Here is a 22,601-nt window from a genome sequence, read left to right as displayed (position 1 = left end):
AGATTACCACAAACATAGCAAATTAATTCAAGTGTCCAAATGAGACAATGTTTTTGTGGCTCCTGCATAAAAATCCAGAAGATTTTAATATTCAGTGCTGTCCATTATCATGCATTTTATATTATTTTGAATTGCCATATATAAAATTTGATTTTCTTCACACAGCATTTTTTGTCCTCAAGAAAATACTGAAGAAGCCCTGTTGTTACTGCTGATTAGTGAATCAATGGTAAGTAGACTGTCCTTTTACATTTTTCTTTTGCCCATTCCTACAGTCCTGTTTTCAATATGGTGACTCCCTCTGTACAGTGGACGTTTTTCTTGGGAGAAGAATACTTTCTCAAGGGGATACCCCCGGTCAATGGTGGGAGGAACAACGGGTTAAAGGAGGGAGCTGTTTCTTAATTCCTGGACTAGTTAGAAGTATCCCTCATAGGTTAATCTCAGCCTGGAACATGGAGCTTTTCTTATGGTAGCAGCAAACAGGCATCTGAGTTCATTCGCTTGCCCACTGAGTGTTGAGGGAACACTACCACAGTTGTGGATAGGTAAGCTGCAGCTAGAAGGACCACCAAAGGAACCCTAGAAAGAGGAGGAAGCCCCCAGAGGATAACCTTTTTGAGCCCTCTCCACCTGCCTGGGTGGGAGGGAAACTTCAGGGATAAATCACTGGTGGTTTTGTAGCAAGAGCCTGATGAAGCAGCCTCCTCCTCTTGGACCAGCCTCCCGCCTGCTCCCCAGGCACTGCAAGAGCTCTCTCCTATTACCTGGCTCCACTGTCTTGAGAGAGTTTTTGCCAGGCCATCAGATTGCTTTGGAATGTTTTCTTAATGTCTGGCCAGGATATCAAAGTTTACGTCTAGAATTTCATTACTCACCATTTATTGGGTTTCTGCTCTGCGTATTGCTAGGCATGACCGCCCTGGCTTGAAACTGTGGGAAGCAGTCTGTGTCACAGTAGTTATCACCTTGGCATGTAGGTGGTATGTGCTGAGCACCTGAGCAGAATGGCGAGGCCCCTGGCACTTGGAAGGACTGAGCTATCCTCACACCCATTCCCTCGTTCTATAGATGAGGAACCTGAGGACTGGAGCGGAATGAGTGCATCCTGAAATGGTCTGTTGTTCCTACTAGATCACACTGCCTCCTCCCATATCTCCCACCTCACCATCAGGCGGGAGGAGAAGGAGGAGGGAAAAAAAAATGTAACTGAAGCAAGAAAGGTATTTTCCTTCTTCCCCAAGTGTGCAGTGGCAGGAAATACATCCAACTGAAGAGCATTTAGAAATGGAGCACAAGAAGAATGTCCATGTGCTGAGTGGAGGAGGGATCAAGAGAGGCTGGGATGAGTCAGGGAGGCTAACATTCTTCTTTTTTTTAAAAAAAAGATTTTATTTATTTATTCATGAGAGTCACAGAGACAGAGACACAGGCAGAGGGGAAGCAGGCTTCCTGCAGGAAGCCTGATGTGGGACTTGATCCCAGGACCCCAGGATCATGACCTGAGCCGAAGGCAGAGGCTTAACCACTAAGCCACCTAAGCATCCCAGGGAGGCTAGTATTCTTGCCTTAATTTCGAGCTTTGGATTTTCTTGTTCTGTGAAGTGGCCCAGCAATGTTTACAAGAGCAAGACTGCTTGAGTTACCACTGCTTTTTATTTGGAACCTCTTTGACGTCATTGGCCTTACTTCCTCTGAGGGATGTAAGGTTGCCCCCCTTGACTCATCTTTCCTTGACTGTCAGCTGTTAACTCAGAATGGTGTCATTTACATTCTCTACTCTGCCTTGGCACAATCAGGGAAGGCATATATGTGAGCAGGCTGGCACTTCGTGGCATTCAGTGACTGCTTTTCCAATGAGCCAGTCTCACCACGCTTTGTCATCCATTCTTGGTGGTGGTGGGGAGCTTATGTTGGCCCCCAAGCTCACATTCCCTCATCCTAAGCTGGGCTCCTCGCAACTTGGCAGTTAGTTTCCCTTGGGCAGACTTGGTTGGTTATGTTGGGGAAGTTCTGAAAGAGTGACGACCACACATTTTTGATTTCTTGGACAATTCTGATTGAAAATATTGTGTTCCAGTTTAGAACTTGGAAAACATAGCCACATCTCTAAAATGCCTATTCAAAGTGTAGATGTCTTGGGAATGACATCTCCAACTTTCCTCTCCTTAATTGAAATGATAGAAACTAATAATACTCAAAATTGAGATCCCTTTGAGACCACCAGATTTGGCTCTGTGGTATTTAATTTCTGGAAACTCTCTTCAGAGGATGGTGAAATCTAATGACATCATCAGTAAATGTGAAGGTCTGGGTTTCCAACCAAAATGATTATGCTCTCTGTGTAAATCATTCCATAATTATGTAGGTAGAAGTCTAAATTAAGTTTCCTTTGGAAACCTTTTTTTCATGTTCCTTGACTTCTTGATTTTTCAGTTTTTAGATAGAAAACGCATATGCTCAATTTCAGAATTCTCAATGAGAATTCCTGTGGGATTTTTTTAGTGTCTGAGAAAATTGTATTCTTCGTTGATTCTGACTTTATCTTAGAAAACATCAACTTGTCCATAGTGTCTCCACGTGTATGATTTCGTTTGGCATTGTATGGCTTTCTTGCCTCAAATGAACTTGCCCAGGAGAGAGGGGGTGATCAGAACTACATTTGCACAACTACCTCTGCGATGGTGTTCTGGGGTATTTGTTATTTGTGAATCTGTTTGAGGTTTTAATCAAAAGGCATCAATAGACTTTCTCTAAAAATTTTTTTAAAAATATACTTGGCATAACTTGAAAATCTCTTTTAAGTAGTATTTTGTTTTGTTCTCTTCTAGGCATTGGCCTTAATAAATTTGAAACATTTATAGCAAGTAAATAAAATGCAACTCCTTACAGCAGGCTCCTATTTCCTTTAGAGCTTCTTTTGGTTGGCTCAAAGTCGCTTCTAACAAGAAAACCTTAGAATGAAATCTTCAAAAGCAGGCTTGTATCCATAAGAGATGACTCACTTGGTAGGAAGTGGCCTGTCTTATATATTCTTATTTGTCTTTGACATTTAAGAGCAAGGAGTTCTAAAGTGAGTAAGTACTGATGGGTGGCTAAAAGTGAGTGCCTTGGACTCACACATGGAGAAGGCCTTTCATCTCATTAGTGAGAGAGCAGGTGTGTGGGCACTTCAGGCAGGCAGATGCCTGTCAGCCTGCCTAGACCAGCGACCCTGGTACCTCACATACCACTTTCACAGGAAAAACAAAGGGGCCCTTTCTGTCCTCCTAGGGATGGACAGATCTGGAGACTTCTGCTAATTAGCAGGGGGAGAAAAGAGAGGCAAAATCTAACTTAATTGATTCTGAACTCCCTAGTAGGGAGGAAAGCAAAATGGTTAGAGTGGTTAGCAGCCCTAATACATCTGATGTGTCTGGAGAGTCTGTAGAGAAATTAAATTTCAAAAGTAATGAAAACATGTTGTTGTAAAGAGCATTTGATTTCCAGATAGATGAGATTAATAAGCTTGAATGTGCCTGCTGTATTTCTGTGCCAAGGAGCGGGGACATGCAATAGGCAAGGTGTTCTCTTGAGTCCTCTGGTAATATCCTTTAAAGCAACAAAAAAAAAAATCTGTTTGCTTCTTGCTTTCTCTTCTACAGCTGTTTTGTGCTTCCCTAAACAAGATTGCCTTAGTCTTTATTGTCTGTTCTGACAAAAGTGCCATACAGGGATCTGAATGTTGCTTTAGTGATAGAGGGAAAGTATGATGATGTGTCTCTACAGGACCCAGGGACCTTAATGGCACCATTTGATGATGGCAGTGTGGGGCTGGGGCTGTTCCCCTCTCCCCCAACCTTTAGCAGAAGCAGGACCTTCAAGGGAGGCATAGCAGGACCCCACCTGATGGGTGATTGTACTGCCGCCTGAGCATTGGCTGTGTCTGCAGCGGGGCTGGCTGTGAGCCCGCGCCCAGGAGAAAGCTCCCAAAGCTTCCTCCAGATGTCTGCTGACAGGTACCAAGCATCCTCCAGGACCATACCTCCAGGCCTTTGTGTTTGGATAATACCCCATACCATGTGCTAAGGTGCCCTGGGGATTTTGAATATACAACCCAAGGCGACAAGCCCCTTACTCATTCCTGCCCTTGTCTCCTGGGCAAGCTGCCGGGGGCTGGAGGGCCTAGCCAACTTCTCTACACGAAATAATAGCTGTGTGCCTGGGCTGGCTCACCATCTGCTTCTCTCTTCTATGTTCTCAGGCCAACCGGGACGCTGTGCTGAGCAGAATACCTGAGCACAAGAGCGACCGCCTCATCAGTTTGCAGAGTGCGTCCGTGGTCTATGATTTACTGACCATAGCCCTTGGAAGAAGAGGCCAGTATGAGATGCTGTCGGAGGTAGAGCCCTTGAGTCTGGTACTTCCAGGTGGGGGGTGGTGCTCGTAGAAGAAGCCCTGGGAGGAGCCTTGAGACCTGGTCCTGACCCCTCTGTCACTGGTAGCCATGTGACCTTGGCCCGTCACTTCACTCTGTGGAATGGGAATTGGGCTACATGATTGGATCATGGAATTCACTGGTTGTGACTTCCTACCTATGGCCCATAAACCCATTGGCTGTGGGTTTGTGTGTGAAGGAAGGCAAGCATTCCTCAAGGAGTTTCTCTTGCAGGGTAATTTCTACCATCACCCAAAAGTCTCCCATCTGTACTTTCCTTACAAAGCAGGTTTTACTTTATCTAAAGCAGCGATGCATGACTCCTGGTGAGATGGCACCATCAGGCACAGTTTATTGTCAGGGGACCTGATATAGGGATCCGTGTAAATAAACATGGTCTTCATTTAAAGACTTTTGCTCGCTTAGGAGAGACCTGAGTTGATTCCAGATCTTGTGTGAGGTACTGTCATTTTGTTCCTTCAGCTTCTAAAAAACGTTGAGGATGGAAGCTTGACTGTTTTACAATTTTCAGAAGAAGCTAGTTCATCTTGGGTTGCAGTCATGCATTATTGAACCACTGCCCAGAATACCAAATTCCACCATGGTCAGGGCTGAATAAGTAACACGATCGGTTTATCCTTTTCTTTAGCGGTGTAAAAAGAAAGAAAGAAAGAAAGAAAACAATTCATTTTGTTCAAATGGACTTTTCCATGTTATTTATCTTTTTCTTTCTAAATTTATCCACATGGCAGCAGTCCCTGGGCATGAGGACAGGGAATGAAATATAGTAACACATTGGCTGGAATCAGATGCGCGCCCGGCTCACCCCCTCGCCTGCCGGTGCATCGCCACATGAGGCAGGAGCCTTGGAGGACAGATGAGCCTGCGTGGCTCGGGTCTTTTTTTAGTCTTCAGTTTGGTGACTATACAGGGCAGTGGTTACTCAGTGTTCCAAAAAAGCCCCTTGCAGGCCGGCTACATAAAGCAGTGTGTCCAGATGTTGTTGCCACACCTGGTCCACCCCTGGGACTCTGCCCACGTTCTTTCCACTGGGAGTGCTTCGATTTCCCAGGACCCTCCCCTCCAAGCTACTTAGTTCCTAGCTGCTCTGGCCACCATGGAGTCTGCCTCTGGGGACAGTGCCACCCAGCTCACAGCTGAGTTCTTCTCAGGGGAACTTTTCTCCCCCCAGATAAACCACTAAAGAAAGCATCTCTCTGGGGCCAAGGTTGGCGGTGGTTGGCATGCCTACCTTCATCCCATCATGTAGCAGCGTGGCCTTTGCTCAGCTTGAAATTCGCCAACGTCAGAAACAGGTGTGAGGAACTTGAGGTGGCTGGCACGCTTGGCTGGCCTGATGGCCCCTGCCCGCGGACTTCTCGTCATGCCATGAATGACTCTAGGGGGACGGCTGTCACCTTAGCAGCATTCCTCTGCAAGCCTGGCATGTGCCTCCTCCCAGCACAGAATCCTGGGACCTGTTTTCACTCCAGTGACTTTCATCTTTGTATCACATGTGGCTTCCATCTTGGGATGACCTGATGCCCGAATCACTAGGTAGTCTGACTGGTTGCTGGAAGTTTTGCAATTCAGAACTTCTCTGCACTGGTCACATTTAAAGCGACGGGGACAGTAACAGAGGTTGCCTCACAGGTGGTGGGGTACAAGAGTAGGGGAAGGGGCAGTTTACCACTGTACATTCCTTGGAGGCTTTTGAACTTTATACCGTATCTGTGTTTTTACCTATTAAAACTATAAATCAGCTGATAAGATATGGAAAATGGAGGACATTCATTTCTGTAACACATGGATGTGAGCCAGGGGCTGTGATTTAGGCTGGGATACATCCCTGTGCGAGGCATGGTCCCTGCCCATGAGCAGCCTCCAGCCCCGGGGGAGGCAGCCAAGCAGCAGGCACCTGCTGTCTGGTGTGGCTGGTACTAGGGAGGCCTCCACGCAGGGTCTGCATCCAGTAGTAGAGCATTTGAATACATGGCTTCAACCTTTCTTGCTCTTTCTACTTAGTTTGGCAGTTGGAGCTCCCCCCACCAAACATGTGATGCTCATCTTGTCTCAGATCTTTTAACTAAAACAGGCATTGTAGGAGAAGGTGTCCAGAGGCAGTGGCGTCTGGGTGCTTGGTTTTGGAAGGGCCACCCTTGGCTGAGCATGGACCATCTCTCCCCTAGTCCCAGGCCCGAGTGTCCTGCTTCCTTCATTTGCTGGGATGATCTTCTTCTTACTTCTTCCTTCTTCCTTCTTCCTTCTTCCTTCTTCTTCTTCTTCTTTCTTCTTCTTCTTCTTTCTTCTTCTTCTTTCTTCTTCTTCTTCTTCTCCTCCTTCTTCTCCTCCCTTCTCCTCCTCCTCCTCCTCCTCCTCCCCCTCCCCCTTCTCCTCCTTCTCCTTCTCCTTCTTCTTCTCCTCTTCTCGTCTGCCCTTTCATTTTCTCAGGCTTCAGGTCAAAGGGCTAACTGTACTGTTTTTTAATTGGGGTAAATTCCTATAGCATAAATGTAACCATCTTAAAAGTGTCCAATTCAGTGGCGCTCAGTACATTTGCTGCTGTGCAGGCATCACTTCTGTTGAATTCCACAACATTTTCAGCACCCCAGAAGGAGATCCATCCCCAGTAAGCAGCTGTCCTACATCCCCCTCCCCCAGTCCCTGTCTACTACCAATCTGCTTTCTGACTCAATGGATTTACCCATCTGGGGTATTTCCTATAACTAGAACCATCCAGTAAATGACCTTTTGTGTCTGGCTTCTCTCACTCAGCGTCATGTTTTCAAAGTCATCCATGCTGTGGGCCATATCAGAACCTCACTCCTTCTGTGGTGGAGTGATGTCCCATTATCTAGATCTAGCACAGTCTGTTCAACCATGTATCTGGTGATCATTTGACTGGTGAGTAGTGCTGCTGTGGGGGCAGCTGGATCTTAAACTCCCGATCCTACTTCTGTGGGCCCCTAAGTGTGAGTGATTATCGTCACGTCGTTCATCGTGGTAGCACAGCCTGTCTCTCTGTCTCCACTTCCCGCATTGTCTCCAGAGCGATCTTTCCGAGGCACAGGAGTGGCATGCCACCCTTCTCTGCAGAAACATTTTGTGGCTTTTCCCATTCCCCTACCCCTGTTTTATTTTTTTCTTTTTCTTTTGTTTCGTTTTCCTTTTCTTCCCATAATGAAAGTGACTTCATCGGCTATCTTTTTTTTTGCAATACGCAGCACCTTGCAGACTCCTTGAATAATCAAACGATACCTACAAGTATGGAAAAGGAAATAAAAGTCACTTAGAGTCCCACCTTCCTGAGAGAGCAGATTGTCTATCCATTGACCTAGTAGAGACCATTTTTTCATGTAGCTCTTTATGAATAGAAGCATGTACACTTATGTAAGTTCCAAGCAATGGGATAGTATGATATGTGTCATATTGTAGATGTTCCCACTCATTTTTCTCCCCTCCAATGGCACTCCACACACCCTGTCTCTGTCTCATGAGCCCTCAAAGCCAAGGTAGCCATCTGCTGTGTCCCAGGGCCCGGGCATTGTGTCTGGGAGCTTGGGTTTGGGTTCTGGGTCTGCCGTTTACAGGTTGTGTGATCCTGGCAAGGATCACCCTTTATGCCTCAGTTTTTCCTTCTGTAAAGTGGGGATGATAATCATACCTGTCTCAGATAATCATGGGGTCTATTCACTAAACCATGTTAGGTGCTCAGAACGGAGCCCAGCTACTGCACTCTTCCCACTCCCTCTGGCCCAGGAGTTTCCAGGAGCACAGGAAACAACACAAGGTACAGAGAAAGGTCTTTTGGCTTCCAGAAACTTCCAGTCTAGCTTGGGAGATCAAGCAGAAAGACACAAAAAAGACAACTGAATAGAGAAGACTGGTTAGCACAAGGCATGCTCCTTGCAGGTGAACAGACTGGTGAGTTGCAGATGCATTTGGGGTTGGGGTGCCCTTGAGAGAGGAGGAATGACTGGTACGTGCATTGGCTCTTCAGGAGCTAGCAGGAATTAAAACGTCTCAGGGCAGAGAGGCACCTCCATCCTCAAGACCGTGGGGGTACGAGGGCATGAGGCCCTGAGGAGCCAGGAGCCAAGGGCTTACCCTCACGGAGGATAGGTGAGAGGGGACACTGAACAGAAAGCACAGGGCCAGGCTATCTGCCCCCCGCCCCCGACATCTTGGTACAGACTTGCTTATTGCCCCTCGCTGATGGGATCTGGCCACATCACCCTTCAGCCTATTGGTGAGCAGGTCTTCCCTGCCTTCATGACACCGCACAGACCTTCCTTGCTGCCAGCTGGAACCTTTTATAAACAGAAGTTAACGAAGGCCAGGCTCTTGTGGGAGAAGACCCCTTACATCCCCCCGCCCCGCAGTCCTCAGACTTTCCTGCCTTCTCTTGTCCCCAGCCAGCATCAGTCACAGCATGCTCTCCAGCTAGCTCGCCTCCAGGGTTGAGCTGGGCCCCTCCGCACTCCTGCACAGACAGGGGAGAGGACAGGGTCCCTCCGCCACAGCACCTAACTTGTCTTGTCATCTTCTCTCCTCCTATCACTGACATCAGTGTGTCGTGCAGCCTTGTGAGCACCCAGCCTTTCAGGAACCGTGCCTTCGGGGGAGCAGAGCCACTCTCACAAGAAAACTGTCCTCTCTTTCATCAGTTGTGTTTATTCCAGATGGAGGGCTCTTCTCCTGTCCCGAGATGGGCTGCCTCAGTGCATGCCCACAAAACGCCTTTCTTCTTTGTAGGACACAGCGCAGCCAGATACTGGGCAGGGAGCACCGTACAAAGGAAATACAAACCAGAGGTTTATCACATCCTCACTCTGACAGGTTTAAATATAAGCACAATGTTTACCATATCTCCAGCGTGATGAGTTTTCGTGTTTTTAAAAGACTAATTGTGAGCCTCGCTGAAAGGCTTGTGTAGGAAGGAACACTTCTTTCTTCCCCCTTCAATTTAAACAGCAGCGCTAGTTGGCATGACAACCTGTGCTATTAAAAGTAAAGCAACAAGCATTGCTTCCTCTGTTTTTGAGAATGAACCCAAACTGCCAAGTAGGTTTGTTTCTTGAATCTGACTATTAATGGCTCCATTTTGACAGAATGTTATGGGGTCCCTTCAGAAGGGTGAATGTGTCCCCTCTACATAGATACGGCAGCTTTAAAGACAAATGATATTTTTATCTTTTCCGTTGAACTCCGATTCATTTGTTTGTGGTAAATCTCAACAACATTATAGTTCTGTGGGTAGAACTGTCTGGCTAGTGCTTGTACCAAAGGGACATTTACACATTCCTAACCCAAACACTTATTCAATCCGGGAGCATTGTGAGAAACACTTGCACGTCTGAGTCTGCTTAACAGGCCTACCATTTGTCAGTTCCTACTAGAGTTTGGTGTTTTGTGCAGCCCCCCTTGGACCGCCGAAGCCCAGCTTTGACCTAGGTGCCGGGCTCCCTAGGAGGTGTTGGTGTGACCCAACCAATAGATCTGAAGACCGCAGAGGGATCACGGCAGAATGCTTAGGTCATGGTACGTGCTTAGGAAAACTTGCTAAATCAGTGCTTCAAAGCCAACATACCTTCTCATCCTGCTCCCTTCCCTTTGATTTTTGAGAAAAACTCCCTGGATATGCAGTGAGTATATATTCCCCGGGGGACCCAAAGGGTAAAGGTCATGTAACTGGGAAATAGGTAACAAGGAAGAGCTGATCCCTGTGTGGGGCAGAGCACAGTACAGATCCCAACTCTTGTCCAGCTTTGGGGTCACCCAGCAGGGATGAGGACCCTGCATGGCAGGCCTTCCCCAAAGAATCTCAGCTACTGACATGGCCACTGGCACCTACATTTCTACCATTACGAAAGTATTTCTTGAATTAAGGATCGCTGCTCTCTTTTTATGGCTCTCAATGCATTTTAATTTGCCATTTTAACCTTCTTAAGGTGTACAATTCAGTGGCATTGGTTACATTCACAATATTGTGCAACTTTCATGACTATTTCCAAATTTTCCATCACCCCAAACAGAAACTCTTTACCCATCAAACAGTAAAGATTTTTACTTTACTGTCTGTCCCTTTTCTGTCCTCCCCCATCCTGCAAACCTGGTAACTCCGACCTACTTTCTGTCTGCTTCTTGAATTTGCATCATGTAGATGGAACCATGTAGTACTTGTTTCTTATGTCTGGCTTCTTTTACTTAGCCTAACGTTTTCAGGGTTCCACTCTGTTGTGATAACACATCAGCTAGCATGTATCGGGCTCCATTCCTTTTCAGCTACATCATATCCCTTTGTAGGCATATGCCACATTTTGTTTATCCATTCATCTCTTGGTGGACATGTGTAGTGTTTCTACCTTTTGACTATTGTGAATAATGCTGCAATGAACATTGGCGTAGACATATTAGAGTTCCTGTTTTCAGTTTTTTTAAGTATATATCCAAGAGTGGAATTGCTGGCTCATATGGTAATTCTGTGTTTAACTTTTTAAAGAACTACCAAACTATTTTTCCCAGCAGCTGCCCCATTTTCCATTCCTGGCAGCAAGGCACAAGGTTTCCAAGTTCACCACATCCTCGTCAATACTTGTTACTTCCGTTTTGCTTTGTTTTGTCGTAGCCACCTTAGTAGATGTGAAATGGCATTTCATGGTAGGTTATTATTTGCATTTCCCAAATGACTAATGATGTTGAATATCTTTTCATGTGCGTTTTGGCCAGTTCTATGTCTTGTTTGGAGAAATATCTATTCAAGACCTTTGCCTGTTTTTAATTTGGGTTTGTCTTTTTATTGTTAGGTTATGGGAGTTCTTAATTTATTGTGGATGATAAACCCTTAACAGATGTGATTTATAAGTATTTCTCCCATTTTGTGGATGTCTTTCCACTTGATAACGTCCTTTGATCCACAAAAGCTTTTAATGCTGATGAAGTCTATTATGTCAATTTTTATTGTTGTTGTTGCTCATGCATGTTGCTCATACTCATGTTGGTATCATATCTAAGAATCCATTGCCAAATTCAAGGTTGTGGAGATTTACTCCTATGTTTTCCTGTAAGAATTTTATGGTTTTTGCTCTTATATTTAGCATATTGTTCATTTTAAGTTAATTTTTGTATTTAAGTAGGGATCCAACTTCATTCTTTGCATGTGGAAATCCACTTGTCCTAACAACATTTGTTGAGTGTTCTTTCTCCTTTGAATGGACCAGGTGCCGTGGTCAAAAATCAGTTGATTAGAGGTGCATGGGCTTGTTTCTGGGATCTCAGCTCCAGTCCATTGGTCTATATGTTTTTCAATATGCCAAAACCATGTGGTTTTGATTACCATAGTTTTGTTATAAACTTTGAAATCAAGAAATATGAGTCCTCCATCTCTGCTCTTTTTCAAGATTGTTCTGCCCCTCTGGGGCCTCTTGCAAGTCCACATGAATTTGAAGATTGGCTTTTCCACTTCGGCAAAGAAAACTGTTAGAATTTTCATAGAGATTGTGTCGACACTGTAGATCATTTGGATAGTATTGCCCTCCCAGTAATAGCTCATGTTTTGATATCAGATGTTTGTTTAAATCTCAGTTCTGCTGCTTTACATGCTGAATATGAACTTAGGAAGATTCCTTTGCCTGTCTAGACCTGTCCCCTTGGGGCACCTGGGTGGCTTAGTGGTTGAGCGTCTGCCCCTGGCTCCGGTCATGATCCCGGGATCCAGGGATTGAGTATCACTTCAGGCTCCCTGCATGGAGCCTACTTCTCCCTCTGCCTGTATCTCTGCCTCTCCCTCTGTGTCTCTCATGAATATATAGATAAAATCTTTAAAATAAATAAATAAACCTGTCCCCTTATGGGGAAAATACAGATACTGATAGGACCTAACTCTGAGGGTTATTGTAAAGATGGAAGACATAGTGTATGCAAAGTGCATGTTACTGTTCTTATCCGTGGTCTTGATAATCTGCTTTCTCAAGTAAGCACCACTCTGTAATTACCCTGGCAGATAAGATGATGCTTGACTCTTCACGTTCACGGAATAGTGAAAAAAAAACAAAAAAACAAAAAAAACCAGCCTTGGAGTCAAAGCACACCTGAGTTCAAATCCTGGCACTTACTCTTCCCTAGCTTGTGATTTTGGAAAGTGTTCATTTCTGAGTGTGTGATTTGGGGAAGGGTTCACCACTCTGGGCTTCCACCTCAGAAATGGTTACAAAGCTTGATGAGACAATAGAGCATAAAATAGCCAGCACAGCTCTTGGTTTGTAGTACGTACCTTTCTGTTCCTCCCTGGTTTTTAGAAAGGATGGATCTGAAGTTTGTCTTGGGTCACTTCCACCTGTGCTGTGTCTTCGGAGCAACAGGGCAAGTTCATTTCTGCCTCAACAATGAGCCAGCAAATTGGAGGCAACTATTATATTGTCTTCCCTTTAGCACAAAGTATCCCATTCCTTTAGTTTGGGGACTGGCAAACTTTTCTGTAAAGAGCCAGGCCCTAAATATTTTAGTCTTTGAGGACCAAGAGGCAAAATCAAGGAGATGGTGTAGGTATGACAAGAGAGAAAACAAATTTTCACAGAATTTTTATTGATTAAATTCAAAATACAGTAGTGAGTACAACCTTCTGTAATATGGGTCTGCTAATAAGAAGAATGGGATTGTTTGGGAGAATGACTTTTCACTTAATTTGGATTCAAAGTGAATATTTCCTCTCGTCAAACTGATGGCAAATGTCCATCTATAAAATGACACTTAGCTTTTGGACTCTCTGCCAACAGGCAGCAGGTTAGATTCCATCTTAGGCCGTACAGAGAGCACCGACCTCCACTCTCTCTGACACGGCCCCAGCTCCAGAATCTCAACATTTTGTGGGTACTCTTCCCAAGTGCTCTCTCACTTGGGTGGCCCCCTTAAAGGATATCTGGAAGAATGGATCCTCACTTGACCCAGGTTTACCCCTCATTTGAGCACTCACTGAGCAACTGTTCTGTGTGGGACGCTCCCCTGGGCCGCTGTTACCCTGACTCCTCACTCTGCTCCCTCCCTCCTGGCGTGGGCAAAGCTGCAGCCTTGTCCAAGAGCAAACACCCAGTGTCCCAGGCCGGCCAGGACAGGGGGACAGAAAACAGATGAAGACCCAGGGTAAGAGGCAGTAAAGGGGGAGGTGGTAGATGAACCAAACACCCATTTCTTGAGTTTGTTATTCTTGCAAAATGAAAGAATAACAAGGAGCAGCTACATCAGCACAAAGGCAGAGGGAACAGTATTTGAATAGGACCCTGGAGACCCTTGATGGGCTATGAAAACTTGCTCGAGTTGCTCATATGGTGGAGCACTGAGTGTGCCAGAGGATGGCGTCCAGCATTCAAGTTCTATAATAAAGTCCGTGACCTTTGCAAAACAGCCCACTCTCTACTCCTCCCACCATGGCCAGAGGCAATGGTATCCTTTAACTTAAGCTTTTGCCAAAGCAGTAAAGCTTTGAGAACCCTCTGTTTGGAGCAATATTGGTGTTTTAAAGCCAAAAGATAAATGGGATGGGGGCACGGATGTGGGGTTTGCTCTGCTTTATGTCTCATTTCAGAGGAGAAAACTTATTAAGCAAGGCTTGCTGGGCATCATCTGGTTCCTCAAAACCTGGGTAGGGGAAATTTGATTTGTAGCCAAGAGTCCCAAAAGCATGAGTTTTCCAAGCTTTTCCTGGACCCAGACTCTGGTAGAGTAGAGCTCTCAAACTCCACTGTAATTTGTACTTTTATTTTTAGTTAATTTAGAAATGGGAGCTCAGAACTGAGCACCAAAGCTCTAATGTCAGGTCTGCCACTGTGTGACCCTGGGCAGGTCCTGTTCTTCTCTCTGGGTCTCAGTTTCCACATCTATAGAGTAAGGATGAGGTTGGGCAATGCCCAAGGTCCCAACACGCTCTCTGACTGTGTCATTCTGTGGCCTCAGATAGTGAGTGGTCCGAATGTCCCAACTGCTTGGATACTTTTTTACTGCTAAAAGTAAAGGCATGAAATATTGTCTTATATACCACGTTACAGTTTTTTAAAACCCATAGTTTTACACACCTGCCAAGGATTACATTTATCCACAAACTCATTAAGTATATATGACGTAGAAAAGAAAATTTTCCTAATCAGATGAGGGGTCTATGATATGAGAACTTTGAGGATACGGCCAACCTGCCCACTGAGGTGAATAATGAAGACAGTTCCCTGTGTTATTTGTTCTATTTCAGTGCTGATGGATTGTGGACTTAAGCTCCAGGCTGAATTTGCAGGATATCTGATTATTTTCTTCCTGTCCCCTCCCCCATGGGTTCTGGCTGCTGAATCTCACTCTTGAATTCCAAAAATAGGCTTTGGCTTTTCCTTGCTCGTGGTATTGTCCAGCTGTCACTGCCACGCACCCAGCTCATGTCATTGGGATTTGGGTACTCGGAAGGTAATTGCCACATCCCTTCCTTGTGCCAGAAGAGCTTCTCGTTCCCAGAGCCCCCTCAGAGGTGGCTAGGTTTATGAAAAGCCAAAACAAGAGACTGGAAAGGATGAACTCTTGCTCTCAAAAGGAAAGAACATTTTTGCAAGTGGCATTTTGACAACCTCTCTCAATTTAGGCCTCCCTAAATGGGCCTAATTATTGTTGTCCTACCAAATATTCGTGGCATTAAATGAACATTATCTGAGACTTAGTGATGTGGCAAGAGTGTGATTACAATGAACAGACCTGTCTTTCCTGGTGGAAATAACACCTCCACCACGTCCCCCTTTTTTTCTTGCAAGGTAGGTGGCTTGGGGATGTCACCTGCCGCCTGATGTGTGTGACCCAGGAATCTGCCCCATGTCCCTCGGCACAGGCCACCCTGCCACCTCTACACAAGACACTGCAAGTGCCAAAGGGCTGGAATCTCCCTGTCGTCTCTCCTTTTCCATTCTTCCTTTGCCATCCACCGGCACCTGCGTGCCGTTGCCGGGGCTCCTCTTTCTCCTCTTCATTTTCCCTCTGGGTCAAACCCTTACCCCATTGCTATCTGCTACTCCTGTATTCCTCATAAAAGCACCATCAACAGTAACATGTTTATAGCGCTGGCTCTGTAGCAAATACTCTTCTCAGCCTGTGACATCTGCCATTTCATTTAGCCCCACAACAAACTGGCTGGTGAGTAGGGAGTGTGGGTGAAGCCTGGGCAGTGGGCTGCAGGGCCAGCACCTTCACCCCAGTGACTGCTCCCACTTGGCCTCATGCAGCTGCTGCCCCCAGAGCATGGACACCCATGTGTTCTCAGAAGTCGGCTCCATCAGTCCTTCTTTCAGACTGGAGCCATTACAGAAATGTGAACACTTCTGTTTTATTTTATAGCATGTGTTCTGATTGCAATCTCCCCCACTCCATTAAAATTGGAAACTTTTCCTTTCTCACAGAGATGAGTAGGATGTTTATTTATTTATTTAAGATTTATTTATTTATTCATGAGAGACACGGAGAGAGAGGCAGAGACACAGGCAGAGGGAGAAGCAGGCTCCATGCAGGGAGCCCAATGTGGGATTCAATCCTGGAACTCCAGGATCATGCCCTGGGCTGAAGGCAGGCACTAAACCGCTGAGCCATACAGAGATCTGATTAGGGTGTTTAAAAGAGGTGGTCAGACCCAGGTGAGCAAAGGCCCCATCTAAGGAGCCCAAGCTGTGGGTAGCAAATGCCTCCAGGGCCAACCCACGGGCCTGCGACTCTCAGATGCATCTTCGTCAGGAGAGGGCATCCTTTTGTTCCTGAGGTAGTTGACCTGAGCCTGAGAGGCTGTGTACTCCCGACGTGTACAGGGCGCAGGGAAGGACATGCTATGTGTCCAAGCCCATGCTTAGCATCGAGCTTTCAGAAGCATCTGGAGCTATCTGGGCACCTTCTCAGAGCCAGCGTGTCATCACCATGTGTGAGATGCCAAGCATTCCTGGAGGACGGAGCCGTCAGGAGCTCAAATGCCTCAGAATTGGGGGTGAAGGGCTAATTTATACTTGCTGACTTGTATTTCCAGACTCTCCTTATATCACACCTGTGACTTACCATGGGCTGTGGATTGTTTTAGTTATAGGAAGGAGGTCCAGACTGGCAGAGGTCAGCGAAAGACATGGCAGCAGAGGGGGCATGCCTGCCTGACACAACCTGAGCGCCTTTGACGCTGTGGCGCTGGTGGGTTTCATGAGGTCTGTGAGGTTTCTTGAACATTCTGCAAGCTGGAAAGGCCTCTGTGCTGTGTGGCCTCGTGGATCCCAATGAGGCCGTGGGAGCAAGAACCCTGTTAGCGGTAAAAAAATATTGCTGAATCTCCAAAATAGTTCAGGGAACATGTGGCATTTTTAGGGGCCTTTTATTTAGCTATAGTTTGCTTTATGCAGCATGAGTGGGCCTGATAAGTGAAGCGTGAGTGGCATGTCTGTAATTAAAGTTGCAGAGGCAGCAGAAGGTTGTGGTTCGGAGCTCCAGCTCTGGAACCAGACCGCCTGGGTTCAGGTCCTGCCTCATCCACCACCTCACTGAGAGCCTACAGAGTCACGCGGAGGACCCCAGACTCTAATCTGCGTTCCCATTTCCCCATCTGTAAATGGAGGACCATAACTATGCCTGCTGGCCCTTGTAGGGTTGGTAGGACCAGCATGGGGCAGTTCTTGTAAAGCAGTCAGAACAGCTCCTGGTGGGGCGCCTGGGTGGCTCGCTCAGCTGGTTGAGCATCTGCCTTCAGGTCGGGTCATGATCCCGGGGTCCTGGAATCAAGCCCTGCATCAGGCTCCCTGCTCAGCAAGGAGCCTGATTCTCCCTGTCCCTCTGCCTCTGCCCCTCTCCCAGCTCATTCTCTCTATCTCAAATGAATAAATAAGAAATTTTTTTAAAAAAAGGTTCCTGACTGCACAGTCAGTGCGCAGGTTTGTTGCCCCTTCAGACTGCTACAACAGAATACCACAGACTGGGGGCTTGTAAACAGTAAGCATTTATCTCTTACCGTTCTGGAGGACCAAAGCCCAAGATCATGGCTCCAACAGATTTGGTGTCTGGTGAGGGTCCCCATCTAGGTTGCAGACGGTGGACTTCTCCCACCGTGTCCTCCCATGGGGGAGGGGGCAAGGGATCTCCCCTCTTTTATGAAGGTGTTAAGCCCATTCCTGAGGGCTCCACCTTCATGATCTAATCATGTCCCAGAGGCCTCACCTCTTAACACCATCGTATTGAGCATTCGGTTTCAACATGAGTGTGGGACACAGACATTCAGTCCATACCACTTGTTAAGGAAATAAATAGTAAATTGTGCATTCTAGTCAGGTTTTGTAAAGTTGTGCCCTATTTTCAAGGATCTCATATTGAATCCTGAGATAAGGAAGCATTTTGGGGATCCCTGGGTGGCGCAGCGGTTTAGCGCCTGCCTTTGGCCCAGGGTGCGATCCTGGAGACCCGGGATCGAATCCCACATTGGGCTCCCGGTGCATGAAGCCTGCTTCTCCCTCTGCCTGTGTCTCTGCCTCTCTCTCTCTCTCTCTCTGTGACTATCATAAATTAATTAATTAATTTAAAAAATTTTTTAAAAAAGGAAGCATTTTGTAGAATAAGTGGTTTATTTCTGAGATGGATTTGAACTTTCATATTCAAATTTTTCTTTTAGATAAAGTGATAGATATCATACAGTTTCTTTCTTAATATAAGAATGTTATATTTGGGGGGATGCCCGGGTGGCTCAGTGGTTGAGCATCTGCCTTCGGCTCAGGGTGTGATCCTGGGGTCCTGGGATTGAGTCCTGCATCAGGCTCCCTTCATGGAGCCTGCTTTTCCCTCTGCCTGTGTCTCTGCCTCTCTCTGTGTGTCTCTTAGAAATATATATATAAAATATTTTTTAAAATGTTAAATTTAAAAAACAGCTGATAGTTAACCTTTATCTGGTGCTGAGTAGCTCCAGCTCCCATCTGAGGTACTGTTATTGCTTATATGTATTAACTAATTTAATCTTCCTGATAACCCACTACATCAATTACTATTATATTTCCCATTTTGCAGTGAGGAGTCTGGATACAGAGGTTAAAGGGCTTGCCCAGAATCCACACAGAGGGTGCCTGACTTGACTTCTAGCTACTATTCAGATTGTGAATTCCCTATTCTAGAAGCTTCTCAAGCAGAAATATTATGACTGCCTGTGGGCTAGGTGGCAGGGACTGTTTGTAAGAGCCTGAAGCATATGATCAGGTGTACTTTCAGGGCCTTGGTTGTAGGTAGCAGAACCCGAGTCGTTCGTTCACTCAAGCAGAAAAGGCATTCATCCGTGGGTACTGCTCACAGGATCCACAGAAGGCTGAAGAATGGGTGTGAGCAGAAATTAAGAAGCCAAGGGCCCTGACCCCGGTTGGGAGGACACCATTCACTCAAGGGCCTCCACCAACTCTGCTGCTACTATGGCCCCTAGGCCCAGCCACTGGGAACGGCAAACACCCCAGGTGCTCCTGTCTCAGCTCTAGACCCCACACTCTGGCAGGAGCATCTGCTTGGCTGTGCTTGGGTCACGTGACACACTCCTGCTTCCTTCATTCAAGGCTTTCTCACTGGCAGGCAGAGAGGCTGCTCTCCTGCTATCTAGGGTATCCCCCACACACACCAACTCCCAAAACAAAACATCAGGAGTTTTGAGGTGAGAGGAAGCCAAGATGACAAATGTCCTTTCCTTGGGGACTTCAGCTGGATGTTCCCAAGTTCCCTGATAGCCCTAGGATCCTCTGGGTCTGCTCTTTCCGAGAGCTGGTATTTTCCTGGTACCATGGCTGGTAGAACAGGGACTGAGCTCTATACCAATTAGGCTTCCAGGAAGTGTTTCTCAGTGAGTATAATGAGTATGTTAGCCTTTGGCACAACAGAAAATAAGGATGCACACTTATTTATAGCATCTAGCTTTCTGATTCAGAACAGCCTGTTTCAGCGGCTGAGCTCCTTTTGTTTATCGGGAAAACAGTTGATATTTATCATTCCTCCTAGCAAAAGGAGGAAGAAAAGCGTTTAAACATTTAAATGTTTCTGTGTATATATTTAAGTACTTAGTGGCTTTATTGCAATGAGCTGGTTACGTAGAGCTGTTAAGACAAACCTCGTTTTTGATCGTCATCTCCGTCCTTCTGCACAAACTGGCTCCTTTGCCTCACTCCAGCAATGTGATCATCATACCTGGTTCCTCCTTCCCCACCATCCCTCATCCCCCAACTCAGTTTCCAAGCACTGTTGGCTCTTCCTCATTGGTGCTCTCTCCAAAGCATCCATCCCCCCCTACTTCTTGCCAGCCCACACCCGGATCAGGTCTCCCCTCTGCCCGTCTTGCCTACTTGATCTTTTCAAGGGAGAGGCTTTCGTTTTTTATTCGCAGGATGCCTCTTAAAGGCACTATGAGGGCTTCTTAAAGGCTTCTTGTTCTTATCGGTAGAGCAGAGCCATTAAGCGGGCTTTGAGGTCAGGTTTGGATCCCAGCTCTGCCATTTAGTGTCTGTGTAAGTGAGCAGTGTAGCCAGATGTTATTAAGAAAACCAGCCCAGAGTGACTTAACCAAATAGAGAATTTATCCTCCCAGGACAGCAAGTCTGGTGGAAGGTTGCAGTCACAGCCGCCACACATCATGGCCTCAGGAACCCAGCGCTTTCTCACTTTCTGCTCAGCCATTCTAGAGAGTGGTCCTCATCCTTGAGCTCCACCGTGCCTGGCAGCCCCACCTCCAGCCCGGAGTGTGGTCCCAGGGGAGGGCACGGTGTGCACCAGCTGAGAAATCCTCCTCTTAGAGACCTCCCTGCCCTCAGCCTCACCCAGCAGCTTCTGCTGGCATCACATTGTCCTGGATGAAGTCACATGTCCACCCCCCAGATTTTGGCTAAGGAGGTAGCTGCCGATCCGAGTGAGGGGCCAAGTGTTAATCTTACTTGGGATCTTGCTTGGGATCTGCAGGTGCCCATCCCATCGTATCACGAGGCATACAGGTTGTGCTTATTAACTGCTAACTGCTTCACTTTCTAATCTTCTGTGAGGGCAGGTTTTCACAGTAAACCAGCTAGCATACTATCTGGGGGAACCTTCTCTGTAAATACCACCCCGAAATTCTCTCCCACCTCCTCACACCACCTCTGTCATTTCCTGCAGTCTGTCACCCACTCTGAGGGTCCCCAGCCGCCTCCCCGCCACCCCACTCCCCCACGTGTACATCCATTAATCCCGAGACTCCCATCATCACCCCCTCCGCTCCCGGCTGGCCACGGAGCATCACTAGGGACAGCTGGCAGCCGGTACCACAGACGCTAGTGCCCGACACCCCAGCCTCCCAGGTGACCCTGACGTCAGCATTCTGCACCCTGCAGTTGTTGTTTAAAGCTTGTGTGGCCTTTTTAAAAACTCCCAGCCCTGGGATCCCTGGGTGGCGCAGCGGTTTGGCGCCTGCCTTTGGCCCAGGGCACGATCCTGGAGACCCGGGATCGGATCCCACATCAGGCTCCCGGTGCATGGAGCCTGCTTCTCCCTCTGCCTGTGTCTCTGCCTCTCTCTCTCTCTCTGTGACTATCATAAATAAATAAAAATTAAAAAAAAAAAAAAAAAAAAAAAAACTCCCAGCCCTGTTGTGTGTCTCTGCTCCCATACCCACTTCATCCCATCTTTGCAGAGAGAATAGTGACTGGGTGGGACAGTCAGGAGGGGGCTCTCCTCTGCCTTCTGGAGCCTGCCTGAGACCCTATCTGTGTCTCCTTTCCTGGCTCCGAGGTAGAGATGCTTCCCAGGTCCTGCCCCAGCCGCCCTCCCTGGGAGCACTCCTCTGATGTTCTCCAACCTCTTCTGACAGTGTCAGCTGTTTTCACAAATGTGCTTTTCCCCAGGTATTTTTATTATGGTAAAATATGTATCTAACCACCTTGACCATTTTAAAGTGTGCAGTTCGGTTGGCGTTAAATATAATCACAGTGTCATGCAGCCATCAGCACTGTCCCAGCCCCAAAAGGCTTTGCCTCTTGTAAAACTGGAACTCGTTCCCCAGGGAACCCTAACTGCCCTCACCCCGGAGCCTCCCATCCTGCTCTCTGCCTCTGTGATTTTGACTGCAGTACTTCATACAAGTAGAATCATATATTTTTGACTGGCTTATTTCACTGAGCATAACATGCTCAAGGTCCATCCATGTTGTAGCACGTGTCAGAATTTCCCTCCTTTTCCATTTTAAGGCCAGATAGAGACACCTATGTGGCTCAGCTGGTCAGGGGTCCAACTCTTGATTTCGGCTCAGGTCGTGATCTCAATCTGCTTCTCTCCCCTCCCCCCAGCTCAAGTGTGTTCTCTTCCTCTCAAACTCTAAAAAAAAAATGAATCTTTTTTAAAAATGAATTTAAGACAAGATAATATTCATTGTATGCTTACATCATGTTTTGTCTGCCTGTTCATCCGTTGATGGACACCTGGGTCCCTCCTGTGTTTTTAGCTCTTGTGAATAACGCTACCATGAACCTCGATGTAGAGATACCTGTGTGGGTCCCTGCCTTTAATTCTTTGGGGTCTGTCTTTATGCCCGTACTGTGCTGTTTTGATTGTTGTAGCTTTGAGGTAAGCTTTGGAATGAGGAAATGTGAGTCCTCCAACTCTGTTCTTTTGAAGATTGTTTTGGCTATTTGGAGTCCCTTTTGTTCCATGAATTTTAGGATGGGTTTTTCTATTTCTATTAAAAAAAAAATTGCTGTTGGGATTTTAATAAGGATTGATTGTGTTGAATCCATAGATCGCTTTGAGTAGTACTGACATTTTAACAATATTGTTTGCCAGCCCATGAACATGGGATGTGTTTCCACTTATTTATGCCTTTAATTTCTTTCAGCTCAAATGTATGTCTTTTGTTAGATATTCTCTTGAGGCCTCAGACTATCTCTAATTATCTCCAGTAAGTCACCACATAACACTTCAAGCTCACCACATTGCTTACCATAAGCTCATTAATAAACTTTTCTTCTCCATTCTCCTTTTATTCTAGAAATTTTCTCTTTCTCTCTCATAAAAACATACATCCACACATGTGCATACACAAGGGTCTTCTCTGCCATGGGTTTGCTCCTAAGTATATGGGCCAAAGACTTTGAAGGCCTTCTTTAGTCCCTACACCTCACCATCTATCCGACCCTCTTCCTTGGGTGTCCTGTCTTTGCTG

General features: G+C 46.4%; 1 protein-coding gene across 9 annotated transcripts in view; it reads left to right on the top strand.

Moving 5' to 3' along the window:
* TTC7B (tetratricopeptide repeat domain 7B) overlaps window positions 1-22,601 on the top strand; it is a 250,993-nt gene that overhangs the window by 124,689 nt on the left and 103,703 nt on the right. For all 9 annotated transcript variants that reach the window (XM_049113415.1, XM_025443119.3, XM_025443121.3 and 6 more), the window contains 2 exons: window positions 166-229; window positions 4,244-4,381. In XM_049113415.1, coding sequence (XP_048969372.1) covers window positions 166-229; window positions 4,244-4,381 — 202 coding nt within the window. The remainder of the gene's footprint in view (window positions 1-165; window positions 230-4,243; window positions 4,382-22,601) is intronic.

The sequence above is a fragment of the Canis lupus genome, chromosome 8, assembly GCF_003254725.2.
Source record: "Canis lupus dingo isolate Sandy chromosome 8, ASM325472v2, whole genome shotgun sequence".
Lineage (NCBI taxonomy): Eukaryota > Metazoa > Chordata > Mammalia > Carnivora > Canidae > Canis > Canis lupus.
This window is presented reverse-complemented; position numbering and strand designations above follow the sequence as displayed.